General features: G+C 41.4%; 1 protein-coding gene across 2 annotated transcripts in view; it reads right to left on the reverse strand.

Annotated features, from left to right (window-relative positions):
- The window catches only part of rasa3 (RAS p21 protein activator 3), a 29,176-nt gene extending 5,968 nt beyond the window's left edge, over positions 1–23,208 (reverse strand). The window contains exons 1-18 of one of the 2 annotated variants that reach the window (XM_028401845.1): positions 22,933–23,208; positions 11,671–11,788; positions 10,250–10,353; positions 9,294–9,388; positions 7,225–7,301; positions 4,733–4,813; positions 4,578–4,650; positions 3,271–3,344; positions 3,083–3,187; positions 2,617–2,773; positions 2,360–2,508; positions 2,097–2,211; positions 1,884–1,958; positions 1,673–1,796; positions 1,156–1,262; positions 968–1,045; positions 776–853; positions 528–601 (exon numbers count right to left, since the gene is read on the reverse strand). In XM_028401845.1, coding sequence (XP_028257646.1) covers positions 528–601; positions 776–853; positions 968–1,045; positions 1,156–1,262; positions 1,673–1,796; positions 1,884–1,958; positions 2,097–2,211; positions 2,360–2,508; positions 2,617–2,773; positions 3,083–3,187; positions 3,271–3,344; positions 4,578–4,650; positions 4,733–4,813; positions 7,225–7,301; positions 9,294–9,388; positions 10,250–10,353; positions 11,671–11,788; positions 22,933–22,987 — 1,739 coding nt within the window. In that variant the 5' untranslated portion in view covers positions 22,988–23,208. Of the gene's footprint in view, positions 1–527; positions 602–775; positions 854–967; positions 1,046–1,155; positions 1,263–1,672; positions 1,797–1,883; positions 1,959–2,096; positions 2,212–2,359; positions 2,509–2,610; positions 2,774–3,082; positions 3,188–3,270; positions 3,345–4,577; positions 4,651–4,732; positions 4,814–7,224; positions 7,302–9,293; positions 9,389–10,249; positions 10,354–11,670; positions 11,789–22,932 lie in introns of both variants that reach the window. The other variant, XM_028401844.1, reaches the window with a different exon arrangement.
- Between the last annotated feature and the right edge of the window lie 2,040 nt (positions 23,209–25,248).

Raw genomic sequence — 25,248 nt, forward strand, 5'->3', positions numbered from 1 at the left:
CCGGTAGCAGAAACAAGAGAGTGGGGATGCTGATGAGTGAAGCGCTATCACAACTACTGTCAACAGGAAACTCTCCTCCCTTCACAGGCTCATTAGAAATATCATCAAAACAACAGCCCACGTGTTGCTAGAAAGAGTTCTGTTTACAGTCTCAGAGGTGTATCCTTACTGTGACACTTGAGACATGAATCAGACCGTGACAGGTCAGTGCAGCTTTATATAAAGAACTACTCTGACAATGTCCTAATAGCTAGGAGACTAGGGGCTGTATCAGGAGACTCTAGTTAGCTTAGCTTCCTGTATTATGTGACGTAAATGTGGCATAAATCAGTCTTTTCATTTTAACTCTCTGTCCCCTGTTTTAAGATACGAGAAGAAGAAGAAGAAGCGAAAACAAACATAAGGTGGAAAACAGACAAACATTAAAGCTGTGTAGTTAGCAGTGAATAAAGAGTCGCCACAGTGCATGAGGCAGTTTTTTCTGATCATTTGTGATGTCTCCATGAAACAGTAAACTGGCTCCTCACCCCTCTTTGAGCATGATGGGAGTTTCAATGCTCTTCTGATCCCATTTTCCAGAAGTGGAGATTAAGTCCAAGAACTGTGGAGGTAAGTGGAGGCTGTCATTAATGAATACATTTATTTACAACTTTTTCTCTGTCTCATTTGCCATCCAAGTAACTCAACCTTCACTTCTTTTCATCCTCTCTTGTTTAAAAAAACACTCTTCATGACCAGAATGATTACTGCATATAAGAAGAAACCCGACACTCACGTTCTTCACAGCGTCCGCATATTTCTGCTCATTGAAGTAGTCGTAAAATGCAGCCATGTAAGACTCTTTGAAATTGGCCTTGAAAGGAAACCAGGGAAAGCATCGGGGAAAAAAAGAGGTCAACTTCAATACTCAAATGATTGACAAGAAAGAAAGAAAGAAAGAAAGAAAGAAAGAAAGAAATGCTCTCACAGATTTAGACTTGGCAAGACTTCCCAGAGTCTGGATCGTCTTGGAGATGAGTGTGAGGGTCCGTGAGGTGGCGGGATCCTACGTACACAAAAAGAAAAGACAAGATAAAACAAAATGTTGTTTTAAGGGAGATAAGAAAAACAGTTCAGTATTTAAGTCAACAAGAAGAAAAAAAAAGTCAGTCTCACAGGATGGTGCGGCCGTAAATGGAACAAGTTGGGGGAGAGGATGGCTGGTGCGAAGAAACGCAGGAAGATGAAACTGCTAACTGCTGTGTATCGGACATCTTGGTCAACTTAAGAGAAAGACAAACAAATCCAGAGAAAAATGACCCACCATACCTGCTCAAATTACATGTAATACAACAGATAAACAGTCATTATGTGTTCTTTACTGCCAGAAGGTGTGTAACTGTGTTTAAAACAGCTTTGCCTTCTGTGCCTGCAGTTCCCGGTGTTGGCCAACAGGAGGCAGCACAGTCTGAGACACTCAATATTTCACCTTACAGTGTGTAGGAGGCTTAATTGTTTTCAGGGCTGACACAAATAGCAGAGCACAGAAAGCCTTTCTGTTATCCTGAGCAAACAGAAGAAAGCGCCCTTGGACATCTTTCACATCCTGTTCTTTATTGTCCTTTATTTCCTGTTCCTTATTCTCCCCGTTCTTCCATCTCTTGTACTGTGAGTCACTCAGAAGGTGAGTTACCTTGGAAACGAGTGGCAGCGGACTCTCTCAGAGAGAAGAAGATATCACACATGACGGTGGGACAGCGAACGCCAGAGGTTGTGATAACATTGAAGATACGGTCTACATAGTGACGAAGGTTCTCCTGAGAAGAGGAGGAAGGTCAGAGGTGTCACACATACACAGGCTGCCACTACATGTAAACACACACACACATAATGTCTTCTCTTACCCTGTTTGTCTCCAGGTTCTCAGACTCTTTGAGCTTGACTGGGTCGATTTCACAGGGTTTGTGTTCTGTGCAGATCTATGAAGATTTAGAAGTATTACAATTCATTTTCCAAAATATCCTTGGAGAATAATGTATTAACTGAATTAAATCCAGAGATAAATGCGTCTGGAATTTCTGAGAAAGACAAACAATGTGAGAATAGGAATGCCATACCTCATCTATGATTGGTTTAAGCGTGACTTGCAGATAGTGCATTCCTGCCAGCTTCATGGTCTCATCAATGCACTTAGAAGTCAAAGAGTTCCCCCGGAAAATGGTGTTTGGATCCCTGAAAGCAGGCAGAGTTGGTTTAGGAACACAATTTCAAACTACAGCTTGTTTCTAAAAATGTCTGCCAATATAAATCGACCACATTCAGAGTAAATGACACCACAGTGGCATGCAGCATATAAACCAATTGTCTGTTAAACACTCACTGTGTGCGGTTGACTTCAGCATGAGCAATAGCGCTGATGAAAGGCACTATTTTGCCGTAATGAAGAAAAAGTCGCACAAGGGGAATGGCGGCTTCCTGCTTCTCTCGACACACCTCCCCGAGGATATGAGCTGTGGACGCTGACACAGGCTGCATGGAAAGAACAGGAAAAAAAGCTCAGAGGATCAGAGGATGCTGCTGGATGGTAAAAAAAAAAAAATATTTCGGGAGAACAGAAACATGTTCACCTACATTTACCTCTACATTAGCAGAGTGCAGCAGCAGGTCTCTGAGGGGGGTGTAGTGTTCAGAGGGGAAAACATGGTCCTCGGTGTAAACGATGTTCAGACGCAGAGAGCCGAGCTCTTCTACCTTCACCGACTTCCCTCCATTTTCCCTGGGCAGCAGAAAGTACCTGAAGAAAAATATCATAGTGTTAAATGTTGCACAACACTGACAACGTATCCAGGAATAGACCCAGCAGCCTAAAAAGTGCCATTTCTGCAGTTCTGTTTGTCATCTTTTCACTTATTGTTTTGTTTTACACTGACAATTTATTTAAATTCTAAATGTTGGTACTTGCTTTGCTAAGACCTGGATGACAACATATATATTGAAAATGTCACCAGCCAAAAACCAAACAGCTCCAGCTGCAGCACAGATACAGAACAGAGTGGAAAAACCCATAAAAACGAACCAGATGCATTAGTAATGTTCTTCTCACCATGCGTCGTGGACTCCAGCCTGACCCAGAACCCGCAGAGGAACACGCACACCTCCCAGAAACTCATCCCCAAACTTGAGGTTGCTGGCGTTCCACAGATCCACCCTAAACACAGAGCATAATGGTGCCTTTCAAACACGACACAAGCAAAATCACCTTCTGTTCGGGCCCGGCAGCAACGGACTCACCTCAGTGCCAGTTTGTCAACATCCTCTTCTTCAACATCAAACTGCCGCTTTGTGTAGCTCAGAGGCCGTGTCACCTAGAATTGGAGACAGTTGCAGCGTTACTGAGTATTTTAGTTTTGGAGGGGGTTAAAACAGGATCTTTGAGAATAGTCACCAAAATATAATTTATAACACCAAGAACAACTAATCACATGAAATATGACATGACGTGCTGCTTATTATGTGAGATCCCCTGCAGGCGGAGAGCACTGACAGAGCATGCATGCACAGTTGTGTTCGTATGGATGTTCGGAAAAAATGAGATGGTCTTGTCAGTTAGAAATCAATGGGCCAGATTGTTTAGTTTGTCTGAATCAATCAAAGTCTTGTCCTGTTGTCTGCTGGTGCTGCAGCGAGGAGGCCACAGGGTGGAGACTATGGAGGCTGCTGCCAGCGAGGGTTAACAAGGGCAGTGAGAAAGGGAGGGTGTGAAAGCGGAGTGTGAAAAATAGCTAAATATAATTTCATGAATATAAATCAGTGTAAATAATGATTCCTTTTTAAAGACACAGAGAAAAGCACACATTTATGATGAGGTATTCAGCTTTCATCACATGGATACATTTTGTGTTTAACTGTGAACATGAATAAAACTTGATTAAACGTGATTATATCCACATGCTTTTTTCCATTTTATTATGACTATTTTAAAGAAAATAAAAACCTAATTTCTAATATAAACCTGTTCAGAGTTCAACCTAGTGAGCTAGCAGGGGGAAATCTTTGTGATTAATGGATAACTCCACTGTGCTGCTAAACTGGTGTGATACCACAGCGTGTGTACTGGAGCCTACAGTAGGACAATGATTAAACTCCAGAACTGTCCAGAAAAAAAGTGTTGAAAAGGAAACAATCTGGAGATAAAAATAGGAAAATCTATATTTTATATAGATAACACGCACATTAATGGATTATAGATAATTTGTGTATCTTTATTATTGTTATTAAAAAAAGATTACAAACCTAATTTTGAAACCTTAAAAATATTTTTAATATATAATTTTGGAAAATCAATGGTTCACACAAAACAATAGGATGAAGGGGATGAATAATTAATATAGGCGGATTTATGGATAATTAATGAATGATATAAATAATTTATTTAGATTTTTTGTGTGATCTTTGTGTGTTTCAACATTCTATTTATGGAATAATAGGGCTTCAATGGAAATCTTTAAATCTTAACATTCATTAAATAAAGGCAAATTGAGGTAATAATAATAAGTAGTAATAAAACATCTATACTATTTAAGTTGATGTTAAAATACCTCAAAATAGAAAACCTCTTCAAACTGAGGGTTGTTGGTTTTCCTCCTCACTTTCGTCTTCTTTGCTTCTGACCTGAGGGATGGAGAGCAGACACGTGTCATCAGCCTTGAACAGCGACTGGAAAAAAAACACATTCAACATGTAGGAATCTCACCTTGAAGGACCTAGTAAGGAGACAGCAGCGTATGGATCGCACTGCCCGTTTACAATTGGGAGGCCTTGGCACTCCAGCACTCTGTAAGGACGCACATAAAAATCAGGTTAATACATAAAAGCAAGCTTGAACACCTGTAAAACAATACGGTTTGACCCGTGTGAATTCATCCAAATCAGTAAATTATATTGTTGTTATTTAACAATATCTTTATTATCTTACGTAAACTGGATGGAGATAGATTAACATTTCATAAACACAGGTTAAAAATCACAACAACCATTTGAAAGTACTCCCAGGGGGACTCTTACAGGCCCTTTACACTCTATTATCACTTAATCAAATGGCTATTGTGAAAGAGTGTCCACTGAGAATTGACATCCAATCCCTACATCGCTGTCCTGTGGCCCTATGACATCATGCTGTAAGGGGATTAGCACCAAAACAGGACAGCCAGTGGGACGACTCACTTCCTGTGTGTCACAGTGATGCACCACATGAAGAATTACACAGCAAATTACAACGCTGCCCACAACTGAATGGACGGACACACACACACACACACACATCCCTAATAAGGAATAAGGAGTAGGCTGAGTTAAGCATCACTAATGCCAGAGCACTTCCTGTCCAGTAAGCTTGTTTATATAACCCCTGCTTGGCCTACAATCCAGCCCTCTCTCTCTCCCTCTCTCTCTCTCTCACTCTCTCTCATCAGTGTTGTGAGCTCTGACATGCCAGTCAGTGGTGGTGAGGCGTATTTGTTTTAGTCGACAGTACTCATATTAGGTTAATGTGCTTCTATTCTGCGCCCACGTCTGGTGTCGAAAACAATTCCATTCAAATCAAAAGGAAATGAATTACATCATAGTCTTTGTACCACCTCCCCAAAAGAGCCTCTAATACAAAGTGGAAGTGATTATGAGTCAGTGACATTAATGTTAAATGGAAAAACAGACTTACTGTACATCTGAGGATGCTTCTTGTTATTTGTGGTTTTGCACAATAAGCTGCAACTTTTGTTAGTCAGCATTTTTCAGTAGAAGGTTCAATATTTTACTTGGTACTGAAAACTTCCGTAGTTTAGACATTCTCAATAGGAATTTGCAGTGAACTAGACAGAGCTTTCCCGTATACTTTAAATTCTGTCAATTCAAGAATCTTCTGTCTAACATCGCCTATCACAAGTTAACATCAACCCATGAGACAGAAGATACACGGCAAACAACCTCTCAACACACCCAAAACACATTAATGGCCGCCAGCATGAAGCTTGATGCCTGGCAGGATGGATTTGTGTGAGTCTGTGAACTTCAAGATATGCTGAAGGCAGCATCAAACAGAAATACTCAGCACTGGCTCCTTATAATTAAAAATAAAGGCTCCGAGGCTGTGAAATGCCCTTTATGCAAAAAAAAACTGGATGTGTGCTGAGTTTTTTGGCCAACAGCAAACAAACCCTCATTACATGTAGCTATGATTTTCTGTCCCGGTGCCATGTTTACATCACTGCTAGAGAGCTGATAAACACGCGTGGCTGCTGCAGAGTCATCTGTGCTGGGAATAAATGCAGATAAAGCCGGATGTTAATGGATGTTTGCTATCCAGTGTAGAAATAGCTTGAGGCCGAGTCTGCAGAAAACTTTTGAATGATGGGCCTGTATGGTCCGTAAAGCTGAATGGACTCTCACGCACGTGTCTTTCTAGAGAAATCTGACTAGATGACCTCCTGCTCTCCGCTCTAATCTCCTTACCCACAATGTGCTCTGGGAACGAAGCCATGCTGGCTCATCAGCAGACTTCACTGCTGCATGTTAGAGAAGCTGGAAAGCTACACACAAACACACTTATTCATAAAATAATCCATCCATGAGCGTATCATTGATCCCCAGCATCACCCATTGGGTTATGAATTCATGACACCCACAATGTTTTGGTTCACACATTAAAAAGGAGATGATTGTAAACAGAACGCACACACCTCCAGCTTGTTGCTGCCAGTCAAATGCTGTTGCTGGGCAACAAGCTATGCACTATGGAAATGGAATAAAGCATTCTCAACAGAAGCAAGCGTGAGGCTTATGATACCAAGGGTACCTTCTAAGCATGACGTACAGTACAGGAATCAGGTGACACGACCTCACACTACCATCTAGTGCCTAGATGTTGATCTAATCTTCCATCCTCAAGTTTTTTGTTTGTTTTGTGCACATGCACGATGACTAATTGTTTCCAGCTGACCTACAATTAGCTGCAGTTATGTGCCAAGAATGTAAAGACGTGACTATGAAGGTAGAAAGAAGAAAGGCACACAAGCAGCGATGAATGTAAAGTGAAATGTCTTTATCTGCTTCTCCATCTACATGTTTGTTAATGCATTATGCAGAGCTGACAGGTTGCTGTGCTGAATCCATTGTTTTGGCAGTCATCTCCATTTTACCTTTGTGTCAGAGTGTGTGCCAAGCAGACAATGTGTGTGTTTGTAGCCTCACCGTGTAGCCAGTTTGTGGTTGATGACTCCGCTGTCAGTGATAACTTCACTCAGACGCAGTTCCAGATGAACTTTTCCCTACAGATGCATACAAACACAGACACACACATTTACATAACAAAGTACAGTTCGTACTATTTTCTCCTATTTGAAGAGGAGCTGACATGTGATCAAGACCATTTCTGCTGTAACTGCTGTATCTTTAATCCACACCAGTGAAGAGGCAACTCTGCTTCTCTGTTCTATCATCATTGGTGGACAACTACACAAGTCTAAAACTTTTTTATGTGTTCCTGGAAAGGAACTGCCCACGTGTATCCACTTCTAAAGCATCAATGTGCAGTGAGTGGATGGATGGAATGGAATAAATGCATCATCTGAAGTGATACCATTTCTAGTAAATGGGCAGATTATTACATTTTATCACATGAAGAGACAAACGAAAACTAAAACAATGATTCCTGGTGATGAGAAATCAGACTGATCCGCCGACAGCAAATGTAATAATTCTTTGACTAATCTGTGTACAAAACAAAATATACACAAACCTAAACAAGTGGCATTCCTGCACCAACAGTATAAAGTGTCCTGCTGAAGTTATTTTTCCTCTGAAGTGACTGGATTAATGACATAATGACAGTGTAGTGGTGCAGCTGTCTAGAAAAGCTCCATTAATTAACAGCATCAGTATGCAAACTCACAGGCATTGCTCTCTCTGGCCAATTCAAGCCAAGGCAACAAAACACACACACACACATGTGCACACAGGCCAAACAATGTGTCCTCTATTGAAAAGACAAGAGAGACACTCTATCTTCCTACTTCATTTGATCCATCTTCTTCGCCTTTCTCTCTCTCACTGCTCTCTTACTCTCACACATCCTTCCTCTCCCCGGCTCCTTGGATAAATGTGTCTCTGTTTCAGATCCCTGCTTCAGGGCTACACACACCCATCTGTCTGCAGATGTTACTGTTCACTGTGTCTCTCATTCTGTGTGTGGGTGGGTGAGCCAGACTGCTGAATAGCAAATGGTAAAAAGCACTGCACATGTATGTAAAATGACCTTATGGGATAAGCGCCAAAAATTCACTCCACATCGATTACTAGAAGATTTCAGAGATTAAAAACGGAACTCACTGGATCAAAAACCTAACAAATTATCATTTTTGTCGGCAGTTGCTTAGATTGTCCGCGAGCTGCACGGCGGATGAAACAGCTGTCAGAAAGGGAAAACAGAATTACTGTCAAATGTTTCCATGAATTGTGCAGATTTTTATCCACTTTAAACCTGCACAAACACGTGTCAGATCCATGATCCAACTAAATTTATTTTCCAGCGTCAGTGCTTACAAAGCTACTGTAAACCGGGTGCCATCTAAAAATTCTTTCAATATTAAGGTGGAAATGATCCAGCGACCACAAATCAAACCTACAGCCTGCAGCCAAAACATGTCAATCACTCATCCCTTCGTGACAAATGTTAAATATTGGCTGTGTGATCGCTCTTTGATCAGATGATCGCACACTAAACTGTAATGATAGTAACGCAGACAAAGAGATTCAGATGACTTTGACCCTGCAGGCTCGGATGTTTCAGGTGCACACACGCTGTGTTTGTTTGGGTTCTGCCCTGATTCCAACGTTAACATACAGACGCACACACACATCACACTTCAATGCCAAAGGTGAGTGTAGACAGCTTGTTAACAATTGTTTTGATATGAATGCACAATAAACGGTTTAATTTAATTTTTTATTTATTGGAATTTACCCTCCCAATATCAAAACACCACCCCCCCACCCACCCACCCACTTATGGAGGAAGGAAATGTGTCATCCTTTCTGTTGAAGCATCTTTGTTCAGTCATTAGCTCAACAAAACACACTGTACAAAGAGTCTCAGTTTGAAGACAATGTGAAGATTTAAATGCCGGACACGTTTTCAGTCAATACCAAACTGTATTCAGCCTTGTATGAAACTAAACAAGTCAGGATTCTAGATAAAGAAAAGGTGAGGAGAGTGCTTTGTCCTCAGACAGTGTGTGTTTGTATGTTCTCTCTGTACTGACCTGCACCTCTGAGTCAGCGCTGACAGGTTGTAGCTGGAACCAGGTGTCTTTCCCGTGATATTTCTGCAGGTCCTCTTTCTTCACTGCCACCTTGCCTACGCACACATTAACACAAAGACGAATAAGCACAAAAACACAACTCACTTTATACTTCCTAAAAAGCCTACAAGTTCAGATGTGAGGAACTGCAAACACCGGACAGGCACCCACACACACACACACACACGCTCACATGTACTGTGAATCCACACGTTCTGATGCACATATAGGCACCTGGTGCTTATTTCAGTGGCCTGGAAACAACCTTTGCCAATTCAAACCTGAAACCAGTCGTTTTTGCTCACCACACCTACAAACACTCACATAAACAAACCAGGGGAAGCGCAGAGATGCAAAACATTTTCAGTTTGTGGTTGGTGATAAAACACGTTCGACCCCCACCATTAGGCACACCCAAAAACAGCAACAGAAACATCTGCCTGTGCAAACAGACACACACCCTTCACACGGATTTTACTAGAAACACTTCAACCATTGTTCATTTCCAACTGTTCACATCTTGAACAGTTATTAAACGGTTACTAATTTGGTGATCCAGAGCAACAAAGATGTTGAGTTACCGGCAGTGGCCTCTGAAAGATGGGACAGCTAAACCTCTGAAGGCTAGCTGGCTGGAGATTTTATTCCACTATGTAACATCACTGACTCCACATGTTGCCATGGAGAAAGAAACTAGCAGCCAATCAGAGCTGGTCAAAAGGTAAATATCTAGAGCCGATCACTAGTTTTAGCCAAATCAGAGGGTGAATGCTGAATGTGTGTGTGTGTGTGTGCCATTATGATCCTCAGGTTTGATCAATTAATATAATATTTGACAAATGTACATCTGTGACCATATACATATTTGAAACGTAAGAAATCACATTTTCATGAGATCTAATAACAACTTCACTCACCGATGCTGGAGTCCCTCCTGAAGACGTCCCTGTCAAAGATGTAGAAGGAGAGGTGTCTGAAGCTACGTGGGATCTCGCAGTAGAAGTCCTCCCCATAGAACGGACTGAAGAGGAATCAAACAAATACAATTAAGCTACAGTGTGGACACATTTATTATCTAAATACAAAACACAAAAACAAAACATCGCAATTTAAATAGCAAATTCTATAATTACATTCTTATTATGGTGACTTACAGATGTCGTAATTATGACATAAAGCACCCATGGCCTTCCTGTGCATTTCTATATTTCTATTGCAAAACAGGCTGTTAAGAGTTCTTCTGTATTACTTAATGAGTGCTGCTATTAAAAGCAGGCAGCAATAAAACCAATGGGCTATGACATTAGCTGTTGACAAGCTACATGTAAATCAACATCTGTATTCTTATGTCAAACTACAATGGTGAAATGATGTGTCTAAAATATCGACTACAGACTTAACAATGTTACAGTGAGATAACCACATGACTGATGGATGGATTTATTGGTTAATCTGTAACCCATTCCTGCGCTCTCTGACAGGGCATGTCAGGCTACCTTCACCTTCATGTAAACATCACAACTACAAGTCTTTCCTCTTCCTAATTCTACAATTTTTTTTACATTTTTTTGTCAATTAATAACTTCAGATTATCTCTTCAGGCATCTATATGAATCATGTGGACCATAACTCTACAGCCTGTTAACAACAAGAGGACCGATTGTGACCACTGGCAACTAGAAGGTACGTCCACTCTCACATGCTGCCTCACCTAAATGACAACCATAGAAATTGCAGGAATTAGAAACTCGTGAGCTGGGCCCTCAGGGCTGCTGCTACTAATTATGACTTTAGCAGACATAAAGACACACAGGCGGATTTATGGTTCGGCAGAGGCTTACGAATATCACATAAATAAACATAACCTTGTATTAAGCCATATTTCGGTAATGCTGTGATTTTTCTATGGTGAAACAATCATCATTCAGCACTTTTTCAGCAATTAGCTGCACTTTCCTGCACAGCTTTCCTCACTTTAATGCACTCTTTCAGCCACGGAGCACTCCATGTGTGACGAATCGCATGTGAAGACAGGCGAGGGTCACACCACGAGATTAAAACAAGGTGGTGGGCGATGGTACATAGTTCTGAGTGACTGAAGTTGTTTTCTTTATTAGCCCTGAAATTTTCCGGTAAAGCTGAAGGTGAGAACGCAAACTTCATCTGCGCAACACAGCCGGAGACACACAGCTTGTTGTTGGATTGAGGTTGTGTCCAAATCCATTATGAATCCTTTTCCTCCTATACATGGATTTCATTTCAGTCTTTGCATACATTTTTGAGGATTTCATTACATTTTTATTGTCCAGTGTAAAAGTGACAACAATCCTAAACATACCAAAGTGACTTCTCCACAATCTTAGTCCTGAAGACCTCTTCTTGGTCCAGGTTGACAGTGCAGTAACAGTCCCTCATCTTGTTTGGCCCTGGGTACGGAGGGATGTTTTTTGCTTCTCCTGCAGGAGAAAGAAAAGGGAGAGAGGGTGAGTGGATTTTATTCAGGAATGCTGCTGTAGCAAAAAAAATCTTTACACCAGCTGTATATGAATACTTATTTAAGAACGCAGAAAGCACACACAGTGGAAAAAAATAAGCATTATGTAACGCTACACCTGGTTTATCTTCAGTGTTTAGGGGGGAGCAGGGCTATAACACACACTGTCGTCATTACATCACCAAATCCAACAGCTCATATAATGAGATTACTCTGACAGGGGTGGCTACTTTTACACTGGACAAACTGTTGTCTCCGTGGATAGACACACACACACATCACAACATGACTGCTGTCAGATGTATGAATGAAAGAATTTGCGTGGAACACTTCCTGAACTCCGCTGAGGCTGAATCTGTTCATCGAAAATAGATAGCACTCCCTTTCACAAGAATGTGGTCCAACCACCCACTGAGACACACAAACACTGCAAAGGTCCCACAAGACCAATATATTCTCCTTTATAAAGCCATGCAGGCAAGTTCTCTGTTCATCATTGTGTTTCTCTTCACCCTGGGGACCTGCAGGACTGCGTGGTCTACAGTTACACATGTGTAACCAACATTGTCAGCGTTTGTTCCAATAACAATCCATTATCTGCAAGGGAATCTGACACTGCTAGCACGTCTGCACACTCACACTGTTATTTCTGGAATTAAATGAGTGACTTACATACATAACGTTGATAGATTTTTATTTTTTTTTATTTTTTTTTATTTTAGATACTGTATTAATCCCAGAGGGAAATTCGTTACGGCTGCTGCACAAGCAGTGTCATACAATGACTAGCAAGGCGCGCCACAGGCTAGGGTGAAGTGTCTTGCCCAAGTCTTGCGCCACTGTTGCCCCCCACTGTTTACAAAGGGAAATTTTCCTAGATTTTTTGTACCCTAAAAAATGAGTTATTCTATTTTAGAGATTTTTTTAGAGGTATTGAAAAATGATCGCATGACACTGTGTTTCTGTTGCATCACCAGGAAACAGTTCACATATGCTAAGCAACAAAAATCTTCTGTGTTTGTGATCCTGCAGCTGACCCTGAAGGAGGGGGAAGGGAAGGGAGCTGACATTTGACACTGGATAACCGGCTGTAAAACAGCAAAACAGAAAACTACCTACACATTAAGGAAGTCATTTTTCCCCCTGTCAGTACATCTGCACCTTAAGGCAGCATGACAACTTTCTCTCACCTCAAAATAAAGATGAAAAAACTTTATTTTTCTTGTGACAGTTACAGTATATGTTCAATTTTATACAATTTTCTCATTTTTGCCAACAATATATTGCATCATGTTGCATCACAGTTCCAAACAAGTTTTATTATGTTGCATTACATTATATTGCATCAAATCAGATTGCATTGTGTTGACAAATGGCATCATACTGTCTCATATTGTGTACTTTTGTTCCTTCTTTTATTTAATCACATCCTCTGGTATTGTATCATACCGCATTGTATCATTTCATTGGCATGGCCTTGTCGTGTATGATTGATTTGTGTAGCCTTGTATCACCTCATATCATATCACACCGCACTGTGTTACATAAAGATTTCTAAAGAGCTGTTTGCTAGTAGCATGAGCCAATGTGTTGCACACATGACAATGTATTGTATTACTGAGAGGTGAGTCATGAAGCTCACCATGAAATGAACCTGTAATTTATTTACACATTGGTTCTTTGCACCCAGACTGCATTGAAATGTCAATATTTAAACTGTATTTTGGTTATTTAACATGATTTGTTGATAAAATAATCACGTCAGAAAATCAAGTTTGAGCCTGTTTACACTGTGCTGTCGTTGTAGAGCTTTGATAAAATGCATTTCAGTCTGCATTCAGAGAGAAAAACGCTAACAGGAAGTATGTGATGCTGCACAGAGGACAAATGTAAAGGCTGAATGGCTCTCTGTGGGGTCTGTAATACAACACAGTGTTATGACTGCTTCTCTGGAGGCTGATTCATCCACTGCATGAATCATTACACAACACTTCACAATAACAACATTCATTCACAAATTTAAAAGACACCTGATCCACACTCCACCGCTTCGGCTTGTTGTTGCAGATTGCAGCTCTGCCTGTGTCTACGTGCAAAATGACGTAACCCTGTCTTATGTCTGTCTTTATCCCATTTACTTCCTACTGTTATTAGATCTCCCCTCCTGCCTCCTCTTCTCCACCGCTTCTCTCTCATTTATTCTCCAAAATTTATTTTATCTTCATCTCTGTAATCTCCACTTCATCCTGAATTCCCTCCAATCTCTGTTTTAACTCCCGCACTTGTTCATGAACTGTGAGGTCTCCTGATTGGATCGCACCATCCAGCTCATACTGGTAACCAAAACATCATGGGATTACTACAGCTTTCTCAGCTCTGTGTGTGTTTAATGACTCAACTTACAATGCGAAAACACAACCGGAGCTACCGGAGAGCAGACAGCATCTACAAAAAAGGACAGTTTATATATATGACGCTCATACTAAAGGCATCTACATACGTTCCATACACATTCCTGAGACAGTTCAAGAGGTTTTATTCTAAACAGTATGTTTTTTCAACTTCTGTATGAACCCTCTAAGACAGATGAGTGCATTTTTCTGCACTTTCCAGGTTTCAGCTGATCTTAATACAGCATGAAAATCAACTGGAAACTTGCTTCTGATACACATTTTTCAATTGATGTGCGATCATTTGCAGAAGGAGAAGCCTCAACATAAGCTGTCACATTATGTAGCTTTTTATCTGCAAAGCTGCATATTCCACTCTCAGTTTTGTATGTTTTTAGATGCTTCACACAGTTGAGTCAAACATGCCTTTGGACAAACATGGAAACAGACTACAAGGCTACGCTTTAGAAGGCAGCCCAAAAGTTTTGGGGGAAAACTCGCTCAATAAGCTTCGACACGATGACACACACACACAGACACACACACACACAGCTGTGTGTGTGAGTCACATACACTGTCCAAATGTGTAAGCTGACACCTGAATAAACCCGTGGCTAACGCTAGCAAGCCAAAAAATGCACATCAGTTTGAACAGACTGGGAGTTGTGTTTCTTTCCTCGTAACCTCCAGACCTGTTTGTCTGTTAAAAGCATCTGAGTAAGTCATTAAAGTGTCAATGAGAAGCAGCACTGCTGGTGTAATGGGTAAACATTGCATTTGAGAACCTGAATGCAACACATAGACTGCATTTCTGAACAGTTTGAGGATGGTCTGCATCAGTTTCAGTGTTTGAGGAGTTGGGTGGTTACCAAAGAAACAATAAACCCCTCCAGTAACCTGCTATTTAAGACAATCCTTCCAGTATGCTTTTATTTTTGGTCAGCAGCCTCTGATTTGCATTACATAGCTGCTGCTTTCATTTTCAAAATAAATGCAACCTGATTTCCTCTTGCTGCTTTTTTTTCTTACACGTTCTCCAGAGGGATGTGTTTACTTTCTTCCTGATTCAAAACAAAATAACAACAACTACAGCAGATTTTTTTTCATCAAGCATCGCTGCAGCTGCCCTCGGAGAATAGCTTGCCCTAGTATCTCAGCCAAAAGAGTAAAAGGCACACACTTGGCACGTGTGTCGGTGTGTGCATGCAAAACATGGGGGATTTTAGAAGAGCTGCAGAGAAATAACGATGACGAGAACACCCCAATGAGGGCAAAGAGGAGCGCGAAGACTCCCATCCCCGCAGAGGAGAATGAAGAAAGGAAAGCGAGAACAGAAAAAATGAGGAAATACAAGTGATTGAAGCTACGTAATGGACACAGTGAATGTGTAGATTTGTTCCTCTTCCCCCTCTGTTGACTAGTTAAAGTCAGCCATGCTTGTGTGTACAGTTACAGACCCATTATTCTAATCTTCTCTGACATGAACACATTCAAGGATACACAGGCGTGAATGCTTTCAGCCGCCATGCACTCAACTGGCAGGCCTGGGAAACACAGGCTTCAAGAAAAGAAAGGGGGTGGGTGGGTTTGTGACTGAGAAAAATACAAGCACTGTGCTCAACTAAGGGCGAGAGAGGAGGAGGAGGAGGAAGACAGCAGAGAGAGAGAGACAGAGACACACACAGAGCGACAGAGACAGAGAGAGAGAGAGAGAGAGAAGTTAGCCAGATAGAAAACTGGAGAGCGGTTAGCTTTGGAGAAAGCTACAACAGGAAATGAGATGAGGAGAAAGGAATTTCAACTGGATCCAAGACGAAGTTTAAAAGCAGCGAACAGCTACCTCTGAGAATGTGTGAGTGTAAAAGACGGAGAAAGAGAGACACCCCGTGAGAAAGAAAAGAAGGAGCGAAACTTATGATCCCACTGATAGGTTCCTTTGATGTTTTGAGATGCAAAACAAGAACTGAAACTGAAATGTAAGGCATTACTGTCTTTCTGAAAATGACTAAACATACAGAACATTATGCCCCCCCCCCCCACACACACACACACACAAATGTGTGTCTCTGTGAAGCAGTGGCTTTAACAACATATGGATAACAACACAGTCAGGACTCATAGTGACACTCATGTGTGAGACAGACTAAAACAATAGATAAAATCAGTGCTCCAGACAATGACACATACAAACTGTGCCTGCTATATACAGTCCAAAGTAGAACCAACACTTCCCATAATGCAACAGCATTACATTTGACCCAGCCCGCCTGCAGACACCCACGTCTTTCAGTCTTAAGGATTATATTCCCTTGCAGATGTGGACAGCTGTGGAAACCATGGATGCATAGTAGTTTTTATTATACAGTCTAGTCAGTTTGGAAGAGGTGTTCAATACATGTGGATCAGTCTTTGTGGGTTTGTGGGCCGTCACAGAGAGAGTGGTGTACATCCTCTCATGACCAAATGTACATCACATGTAAGTTAACCCTCATGTACTCACACATAAATCCTGCTTAACACCCATCAAACCCTCATTCAAATAAAAGGCCTAAAGTTACTAAAAGGGTTCTATTGACACTTATTAACATTTATACAACCACATTGTTGATTATGAGTAAGCTGGTGCAAAACTGTGAGAATAAGGACGCTCCTTACAAAAGAAAATATGCAAACAGATAACAATGTTTATATCAGAGTAACGTTTGCATTGGTGCATAAAAAGAAAGCAGCCCAGAGAACAAACATGACATGGCTGACGTCAAAAATAAGCAGCACCACCACATAGCTCTAGCTCATGCAAAACCACAATCACTGAAAACGTGTTAACCGCTAAAAACCCAGACCCTATGCTTAACTTCCACCCCACCCAATAGTGAGTACTTTTCACTGGTGCAGCATGATCCACTCTGTGCAGAGATGTGCCTTTAATGTGGTTTAAGACACACTCAATGTAGCAATGTTATGTTGCATAAAGATACCATCATGATTTATATAATTATAACAGTCAGCTTGTTTTTATGTTTCATTAACCTTACATCCTGACATATTTAACATATTTAAATGTGCCCAATACTCCACTAAGATAAATGAACCCAGCTGAAACTTCTGACCTGAAGTTTCCACATGTCTAAAACAGTTGTTGGAGCAGCATGTGGAGGAGCAGCGTGGAAAAAACAAGCAGTCTGTGGTTAAAGACTTGCCATGCTGCACAGCAACGTCTGTTTGATAACCAAGCATTCAGTTACTGATCAAACTTACTCTGTGTCCATTGAAGCTCAGAGCTAATGTTCACACAGATCTGTTAGTCTCAATGGAAAACTTGAGTAAAGCACAAACACCATAAACACGCAGTTATACTGTATATATTGAGCTTTGAAACAAGTGCCCATCAGATTGGTTCATTCAGGATGTGATTGCGATCTTTCAAACTGGTGGTGTGGTGTCATGGTGGAGAGAGCGGGTTTCACAGCTTCAGACGCCCTGTACATGCCGGTCAGGACACAGTTTAACTTTCACACACAAGCCTCCAGGCTTTTTTATCCATTGACATGATTCTCAGAATACACTGTGTTTGTTTTTCGACTTCTAGAAAAAAACCATTAAAGGTGTTGTGCCCTGCTACATGCACTCAGACACAGGCCTGGCAACAGGAAAAGGAGAGTGAGTCCCTGCATGTGGCAAGTTGACATTGCTGCTGTTGCCAGAAGAGGGAAACACTGTTGCAAAACCTGATTTAATATGTGTGTGTGTGTGTGTGTGTGTGTGTGTGTGTGTGTGGGAGTGTAGCCACTTGCTGTACTAAACAATGTGGTTACTGCCTTCAACACTCAACACTCAACACCCTCTCTCCCTCTCTCACTGTTTTACAGTGTGGTGAATGTGTTCAAGCTTTTTTGTTAGCAGGTGGAGGTCGTTCCAGTTGGGGCATCTGAAGGACACGCTGAAGGAGCGGCACTCTAGGTGAGCTCTCTAACCCTTTATTTATCCTTGCCGACCCTGCATGCTGGGCCTACGGCAATACTTCCCCCAACTGTTCCTGGTACTGTGTTCTCATGGAGGACATGTTACTTAGACCAGGAGGAGCTCCTGCACCACCACCACCACCAGCCTAACATGACCCGGTCTGCGTCTAAACAGTCAACATGCATGTTTACTGCAAACTGCTTCTCAGAGAGCTCGCCTTCTTCTAGGACAAGTCCTCCACACGGATGACGCATCACTCCACGCCCTGTCAATCCACTTCAGTCTGGACAGGAGGAAGTTTGGGAATCATTGTTAGTCAGCTGTAAGGGAAGGACAGCAGGGCCCCCTGTCACTCTAAAACCACATTTCCCTTCCAGGCTTGAGTCATATAGCCTGACTTGCCTGAAATCAGCCGCCCCCTCCTGTTTCCTGGACCTCCAACAGTTTAAGCTCCACTACAAAAGATGCAATCTAATGTTTCTTCCACTACTTTCACTACATCCACTCACTATTGTTACAACGCCATTAAAGAGTAACAACATGGTGCTGCGCCAACACTATACAGCCCGTAAACGCTGTTCTATGTCGAACAGCTCAAGAGGAGAAGTGATGCCAGCCTGATAGACGTATCCTTGGCCACAACACCCAGCATGAGGCACAGACTGAAACTTCGAAAGTATTCAAACACTCAACTAATTTTCACAGTTTTGCAGATATCTGAGATGTAATCTCAACCAGAAATTACACCTCATAACCCATAAACATGCAGTTTCCTCTTTCATTTATCTACAAGTATAACTATAAGCATCCATTACTAAAATTGCATCGAATACTTAAAGTGAAAGAGATAACACGCTTAGGGACACTTCCAGAAATAACTCTGCAGTTACCCCACAGCTGGTTTCACAGCCCTCAGATTTTCTGTTTGGGTTCAGTCTCACTGCTCACATCAGCATTATCCTCCACCCACCACAATGCATGCAGCAATGTACCGACATGCAGGTGAGTTACAGTGTACATAGGGGCATGTCTGCGTCATGATGCGTCAATGTATGCACTCTGTCCTGGTTTCTTCTTATGATGTTTACATTTAATACACTTTTTCCCAACACACAGTCTAAACACAGTTAAACTTGAGCCTCCATGTTAGGGTATCATTTCTTATTGGTCAGTATTTGTTTTAAATGATTTGTTTATTTCTATAAAGGCATATCATAAGAGTCTAATCTAATATCATTATCAAAATAATGTACCGTAATTTCATCAAATAGACCCAGTGATGTCAGCAACACTGCTCAAAAAACCATGATTTCATCTAATAGACATAGTTTATTATAGGGGTGTAAGAAAAAAATCAATTCTGTGATATGTCGCGATATTTTATTTGGAGATACTGGTATCGATTTAAGTTGTGACCAAATCGATTTTTTATTAATTCTTTATGAGCAAACATTAATTTCAACATCTTACTTTTGTGGTGCACACTGTGTCTTTCAGCATAAAAACAACTTGAATGTGAGATCCAGTTGCCTGCAATATAAAATATAATTAAATATATAATTATATATATATAATATATAATTAAAATAATTGTAATTAAACATTTTGTTCTTGTGAAAGCTGCATTACTAGTATTCAGATGAGGCTTTCCAAACAAGCTTTCCATACTCTTAAAAATATATATATATATACATAATATCGCAATATATACCGGGATATATCGTATTGTATCGTGACATGTGTATCGTGATATGTATCGTATTGCCAGATTCTTGCCAATACACAGCCCTAGTTGATTACCTTGTTGCTAGAATAATTTCCTTTTTTTCATTGTGTTTATTGGTCATATTTTTGTAATGATTGACAGGCGATCATTGTGGTTTAAGATGTACTTTATGTATGGCATGCAAGGTAATTTGCAGGGTAATAATTCTGTACATTTTGTAAGTTTGTCAAATGATGTTTTTAGCAGCAACAGAGCAGCCGAACGCACATATGTTGTTGTTAATTAGTGCAAAGTCTCAGCTCCAGCTGTGCCACTGTGAATTCCCGTCTCGCTGAGCGCTGACAGAGACACAGTCACTGACAGATGAAGCACAGCCTGCTCCTGAATGTGAGACACCACCTCTGTCCCTCGCTCTGCATCGCACTACATCTGCTTTGTATTAGCTTGTTGCCATGCAGGAAAAAACACAATTCTTTTGTAGTCTATTCCAGCCAATCAGGAAGTGAATTGGGGGGTAGTTTCCTGTTTCCTGTGTTCCCCAGACAGTGCGGACTCAGGCCCAGTAGCCCCGTTTAGTTTCCGACATTCACATGTTCCTCCAGGAAACTGAGAGGAGTCATCACCTGGCGGAGCACTACATTAAAAAGTCTTTCTCTTTTTTTTTCTCTGTCTTGAATATGTGGCAGATTTTCAGCTCTGAGTCATCAGCCAACCGCAGTTTCATGCCAAAGGACAAGACTTTGATGAAAACAATGTGATGCAAGCGTACTGGGAGCAGAACACCGTGGGGATCAGACTGACAGCGAGTATGACTTCTGCTGCTAGGTAACAACACTGTGTAAACTCCACCGTCATCATTACGGAAGGTCTGAGGAAGATCAAAAGTCTGGGCTTGGAAGTGACGACAACATGAACAGTTCTTCATGAACTTTAGCAGCGTTGACATATTGATGAGTGGTTATTTTAAGTTGTTCTAGGTAACACAATGACGTTTACCCGCACAAGTTACTTGAAATGAAAATAATGCATACTGTCTGATGTCATGAGCGTTCCACCAGGAAATATATACAAATGCAAGCTAGGGTCACAGTGTGCACAAAGCAACATAAGGGCGTAACTTCTGCAAAGTCACTTGACTGAGGAGTGAATGTACCCTTTCCCAATGAAAAGGTTAATGGGTTTTTTGGCCTTTCAGTACTTCCTATTTAAGACTTCTGCTTCTAATTTAACTACATTTATTGAACTGTATCAATAACTACAACTGCATTATCACTGAACGTGGAACTGTATTCTAATTTATTTTTACCGTACATATTAGGAAACCCTGACAAACATAATAATATAGATACTATGAAACAAGATAATGTAAATAAAAATATTCATACTTAAGAGGCAAAAACAGACATGGTTTACTTGGCATTGCTGCTTAACTGCTATACAAAACAGAATTTCATGTTAATGGTTTAGTATTAAGATAATAATATATAACAGTAAATAAATATATACTGTGCATTTTGAAGCTGGTCTGTACTGTAAATAAGGAATCTGAGTTGTCCACTGCTGCGTTTTGCTGCCATGATTCATCAGTGGGTTCATTTCTAGGAGCGGACGGAGGTCCTGTGGTCACTCAGTTTTCATTCACAGGAACTCACACTGCTGGCTGACTGAACATTCATTCAGAAAGTGCAGCAAACTAATGAGGCCTTTGTGACTTAAATATTACGACTCGCCCTAGAGTCTCTATGCATGTTATCTCACTGGAGCTGCACTATTCGATGGTTCTTTCTCTCCTGCTTTGTTTTCCAGAGCTAATTTTAACAGCAGGTAAAGAGCTTACAGTAAAAAAAACACACGCAGCCTAACTTTGTCTGAAAAGAGGAAGACCAAAGAGTGTTAGTGTCAGCAGCAACAGTAACAAGCCTCACTGTTTGTATGTGTGTTTGTTGTCAATTTTTTTTGTACTTCTCATCCAGTCTGCCTCATATTTGGAGTCAAAACAGAACTGGGTGCCAGATGTCAGTGAAAAGGAAACGAGACGATTCCGAATGTCCCATGCTGACCCGAGATAAAGGCTGGAGCATGCAGAGGAAATGAGTGTCTGCTCTGAATGGTTGGATAATAAAAAGGTGAAAATATAAACACCAACAGCAAACAGGTCGGACACGAAAGGTGTCAGCCGCCTTTCGCCATTCAGGACAATTAGTAAAAAGGGCAGCTTAGTTAGTATACTATGACTTTAAATGTAAAACGTCTGACTTTATAGGTAACACAGACTATCAGAGATTCTGACATTTTACACACTGGCAATAAACATTCATCAAAAAAAGTTTGATTAATAATTAAAACCATGTACACTGTAAAAAATCAGTGTAACTGTAAAGTGAGTATTTTTTTAATGATCAACTTTTAATGGCATGACTGAGATAATTAATTCAACTAAAACATCTTCTCCACTGAAGCCTCCACTGCAACTCACCTCATCCTCAAGGCTCCATTCACAAGATATGCATGCACCACATGCCTCTTACAAACCAGGGGTACTCACTGGAGACCAGCTACACATCTAAATATAGAAATCTGGGCTAACAATCAATAGCTAGACAGTCATGCATAAAGGGAGAGAGTGCAAACAGAGAAGAAGAAGAAGATGGGTGCTGTAACAGGAATGGCTGGCTGCAGTTCAGGTGTAATACATGTTTGTTTAATGTGAAATGTACATCTGGATACTTGCAGCTGTGGGAGCTCTTTATGTTGCACAGTCTGCTGCTCATGTAGCCCTCTGAGCACACATGATCTGTGCCAGCTGCCAGATTTCCCACATCCTCCAACAAGGCTCTAAATCTCTGGATTTTTTTCCCCCCTCCTCGGTTTAATATTACAAGTTTTACAATTTGTGTGCTAAAAGGGGGACGCGTGTGATTTGAATCACAATAACAGGCGGAACAACACAGGGTCCCTCACCGCTCTGCCCGTTAACATGGAGCCATCCATTGAGGCGCTCAGTCTGGTAGGGATTTTTCTTCTTACCTATTTTTATTTTAACGCTCTGGAAAACCCGGAGACCTTCTTCTTCCACCGCCATGCTCTCTCCGTGGCTCTTTCCCCTTTTACACGACTAAATTAAAAACAGTCCTCCCCGCTGGTCGGTTCTGGCCTCTCCAGCGCACGGATATTCCCGGGGTTTTGCACATCTATGCTCTCCAGACGGCGGTCATTACTCGGGTCCGACCACTGCTGCTGCTGGCTGGTTTAGATCAAGCGAGCGGATTCAGCTTCAGTCCCGCAGCAGCAGCAGCAGCAGCGGCGGCGGAGGAGGAGGAGGACAGCGGGAGGAGTGGCTCATCAGGACACCGCCCACACATGTGTACGGAGGATGAAGAGTGCCAGCGCAGAGGAAGTGGTGTCACAGAGGACTGCACTGTCGAGAAACTACAACAGAATGTATTGACTGTAGCTCAGACCAAACAACAACAAGTAAAAGAAGAAGAAGAAAAAGAGGAGGAAGAAGAAATATTTATGGGCACAATTTAGGCATCAAAGAAAATGGTTTATTTAACAGTACAGTATTGTGGAAACTGTTGATGCAGATTCTCAGTCATCCAGGTCATCATACGTAGAGAAGATTGAAGCAAGGCGTCTGGACTTGTAGAGTTTTCTTGAAGACGTTTCACTGCTCATCCAAGCAGCTTCATCAGTTCTAACTGTTTGGCACTCATCAAAGCCACAAAAACAAGACCCCCCAACAAAAAGAAGAAGGACAACAACCGGCGGAGAAAGAACATCTCCATTCCATATGTATCAGGAGTATCGGAGAAACTCCGCAGGATCTTCAACAACCATGACATCCCGGTCCATTTCAAACCTATGACAACACTGAGACAGAGACTGGTTCACCCGAAGGACAAGATTCCCAGGGAGAAACACAGCAATGTGATATATGCAGTCCAGTGCAGTGAGGAATGCTCTGATCTGTACATTGGAGAAACTAAACAACCACTCCACAGAAGAATGGCTCAGCACAGGAGAGCCACCTCCTCAGGACAAGACTCAGCTGTTCACCTCCACCTCAAAGACAAAGGACACTCCTTTGAGGACAACAATGTTCACATTTTAGACAGGGAGGAAAGGTGGTATGAAAGAGGAGTCAAGGAAGCCATCTACGTTAAGCTGGAAAAACCTTCCCTTAACAGAGGTGGTGGCCTCAGACATCATCTTTCTACCACATACAATGCAGTGATTCCATCCATTCCCAGGAAGTTTGCACATAACATAACATTTAGTGCTATTGTTTATTTAAGTTTTACCCAGACTCACCCACTGAGGTCTGTAACCACATATAAACCATGTTTCCCCACCAAACAGTTAGAACTGATGAAGCTGCTTGGATGAGCAGCGAAAAGTCTTCAAGAAAACTCTACAAGTCCAGACGCCTTGCTTCAATCTTCTCTACGTATTGTGGAAACTAGCTTTCCAGAATATGTGATTTTTACATAAAGTTTTACATAACCTACATCACCTCTCGAGGAGTAAGTAGTAGTGTTTGTTTGTTTTCTGTAATAAGGACGCCCATCTGCAAGCGGGTCCTCCGATATGAGCCAGGTCCTGCTCAAGGTTTTTTCCCGTTAAAGGTAGGGTAGGAGATTTTGAAAACAGTGAGAGTCAGCCAGATTTCGAAAGTAAATACACGCCCCTTTCTGTCGGAGCTCACCTCGAAGCCACGCCTCCCAATCACATGGACGCACATTGCCTGAAGACGAGCTGCGGTCTGTGACTTTGGCCATCATGCACGTACCTCTCTGGTGCGCGCAGAGCAGGAAGAGAGTGACAACCAGACAATACTCTTCACAGGGTCCACCCGGAGGATTGGCTGATGTTTTTAAGGTTTTATAGCTTCCACAGATGATTAATATTCGTTTTAAAGTGAAACTGCCGAACTAATTGGTTGCTATCGGATTGTAAAGAGAAGTTACACTAATTTAACAAAAAGTGCATCAGAATGAAATCTCCTACCCTACCTTTAAAAGGGGTTTTTTCTCGCCACTGTTACCTCAACTGCTTGCTCAGGTGTCATGATCTGGGTTTCTGAAAAGCTCTGACAGGCATTTCTAACTGGAAACTATACTATAGAAATAAAACATGTCTTTTTTGTTGATAATTACAGCCAATGCAAAAACTGTGTTGTCATCAGGATGTCAAACCTACAGGCGTAAGAGCAATTTAATAATGCGTGAGCAGCTAATCACTCACTAAAAACTCCACATGCCAAGAAAAGTACCATCTCCTGCCAGAATCAGTGGTGAACCACCAATGAAACTCAGAAACAACAACAAAAAGCAGCACTGG

The sequence above is a fragment of the Parambassis ranga genome, chromosome 3, assembly GCF_900634625.1.
Source record: "Parambassis ranga chromosome 3, fParRan2.1, whole genome shotgun sequence".
NCBI lineage: Eukaryota > Metazoa > Chordata > Actinopteri > Ambassidae > Parambassis > Parambassis ranga.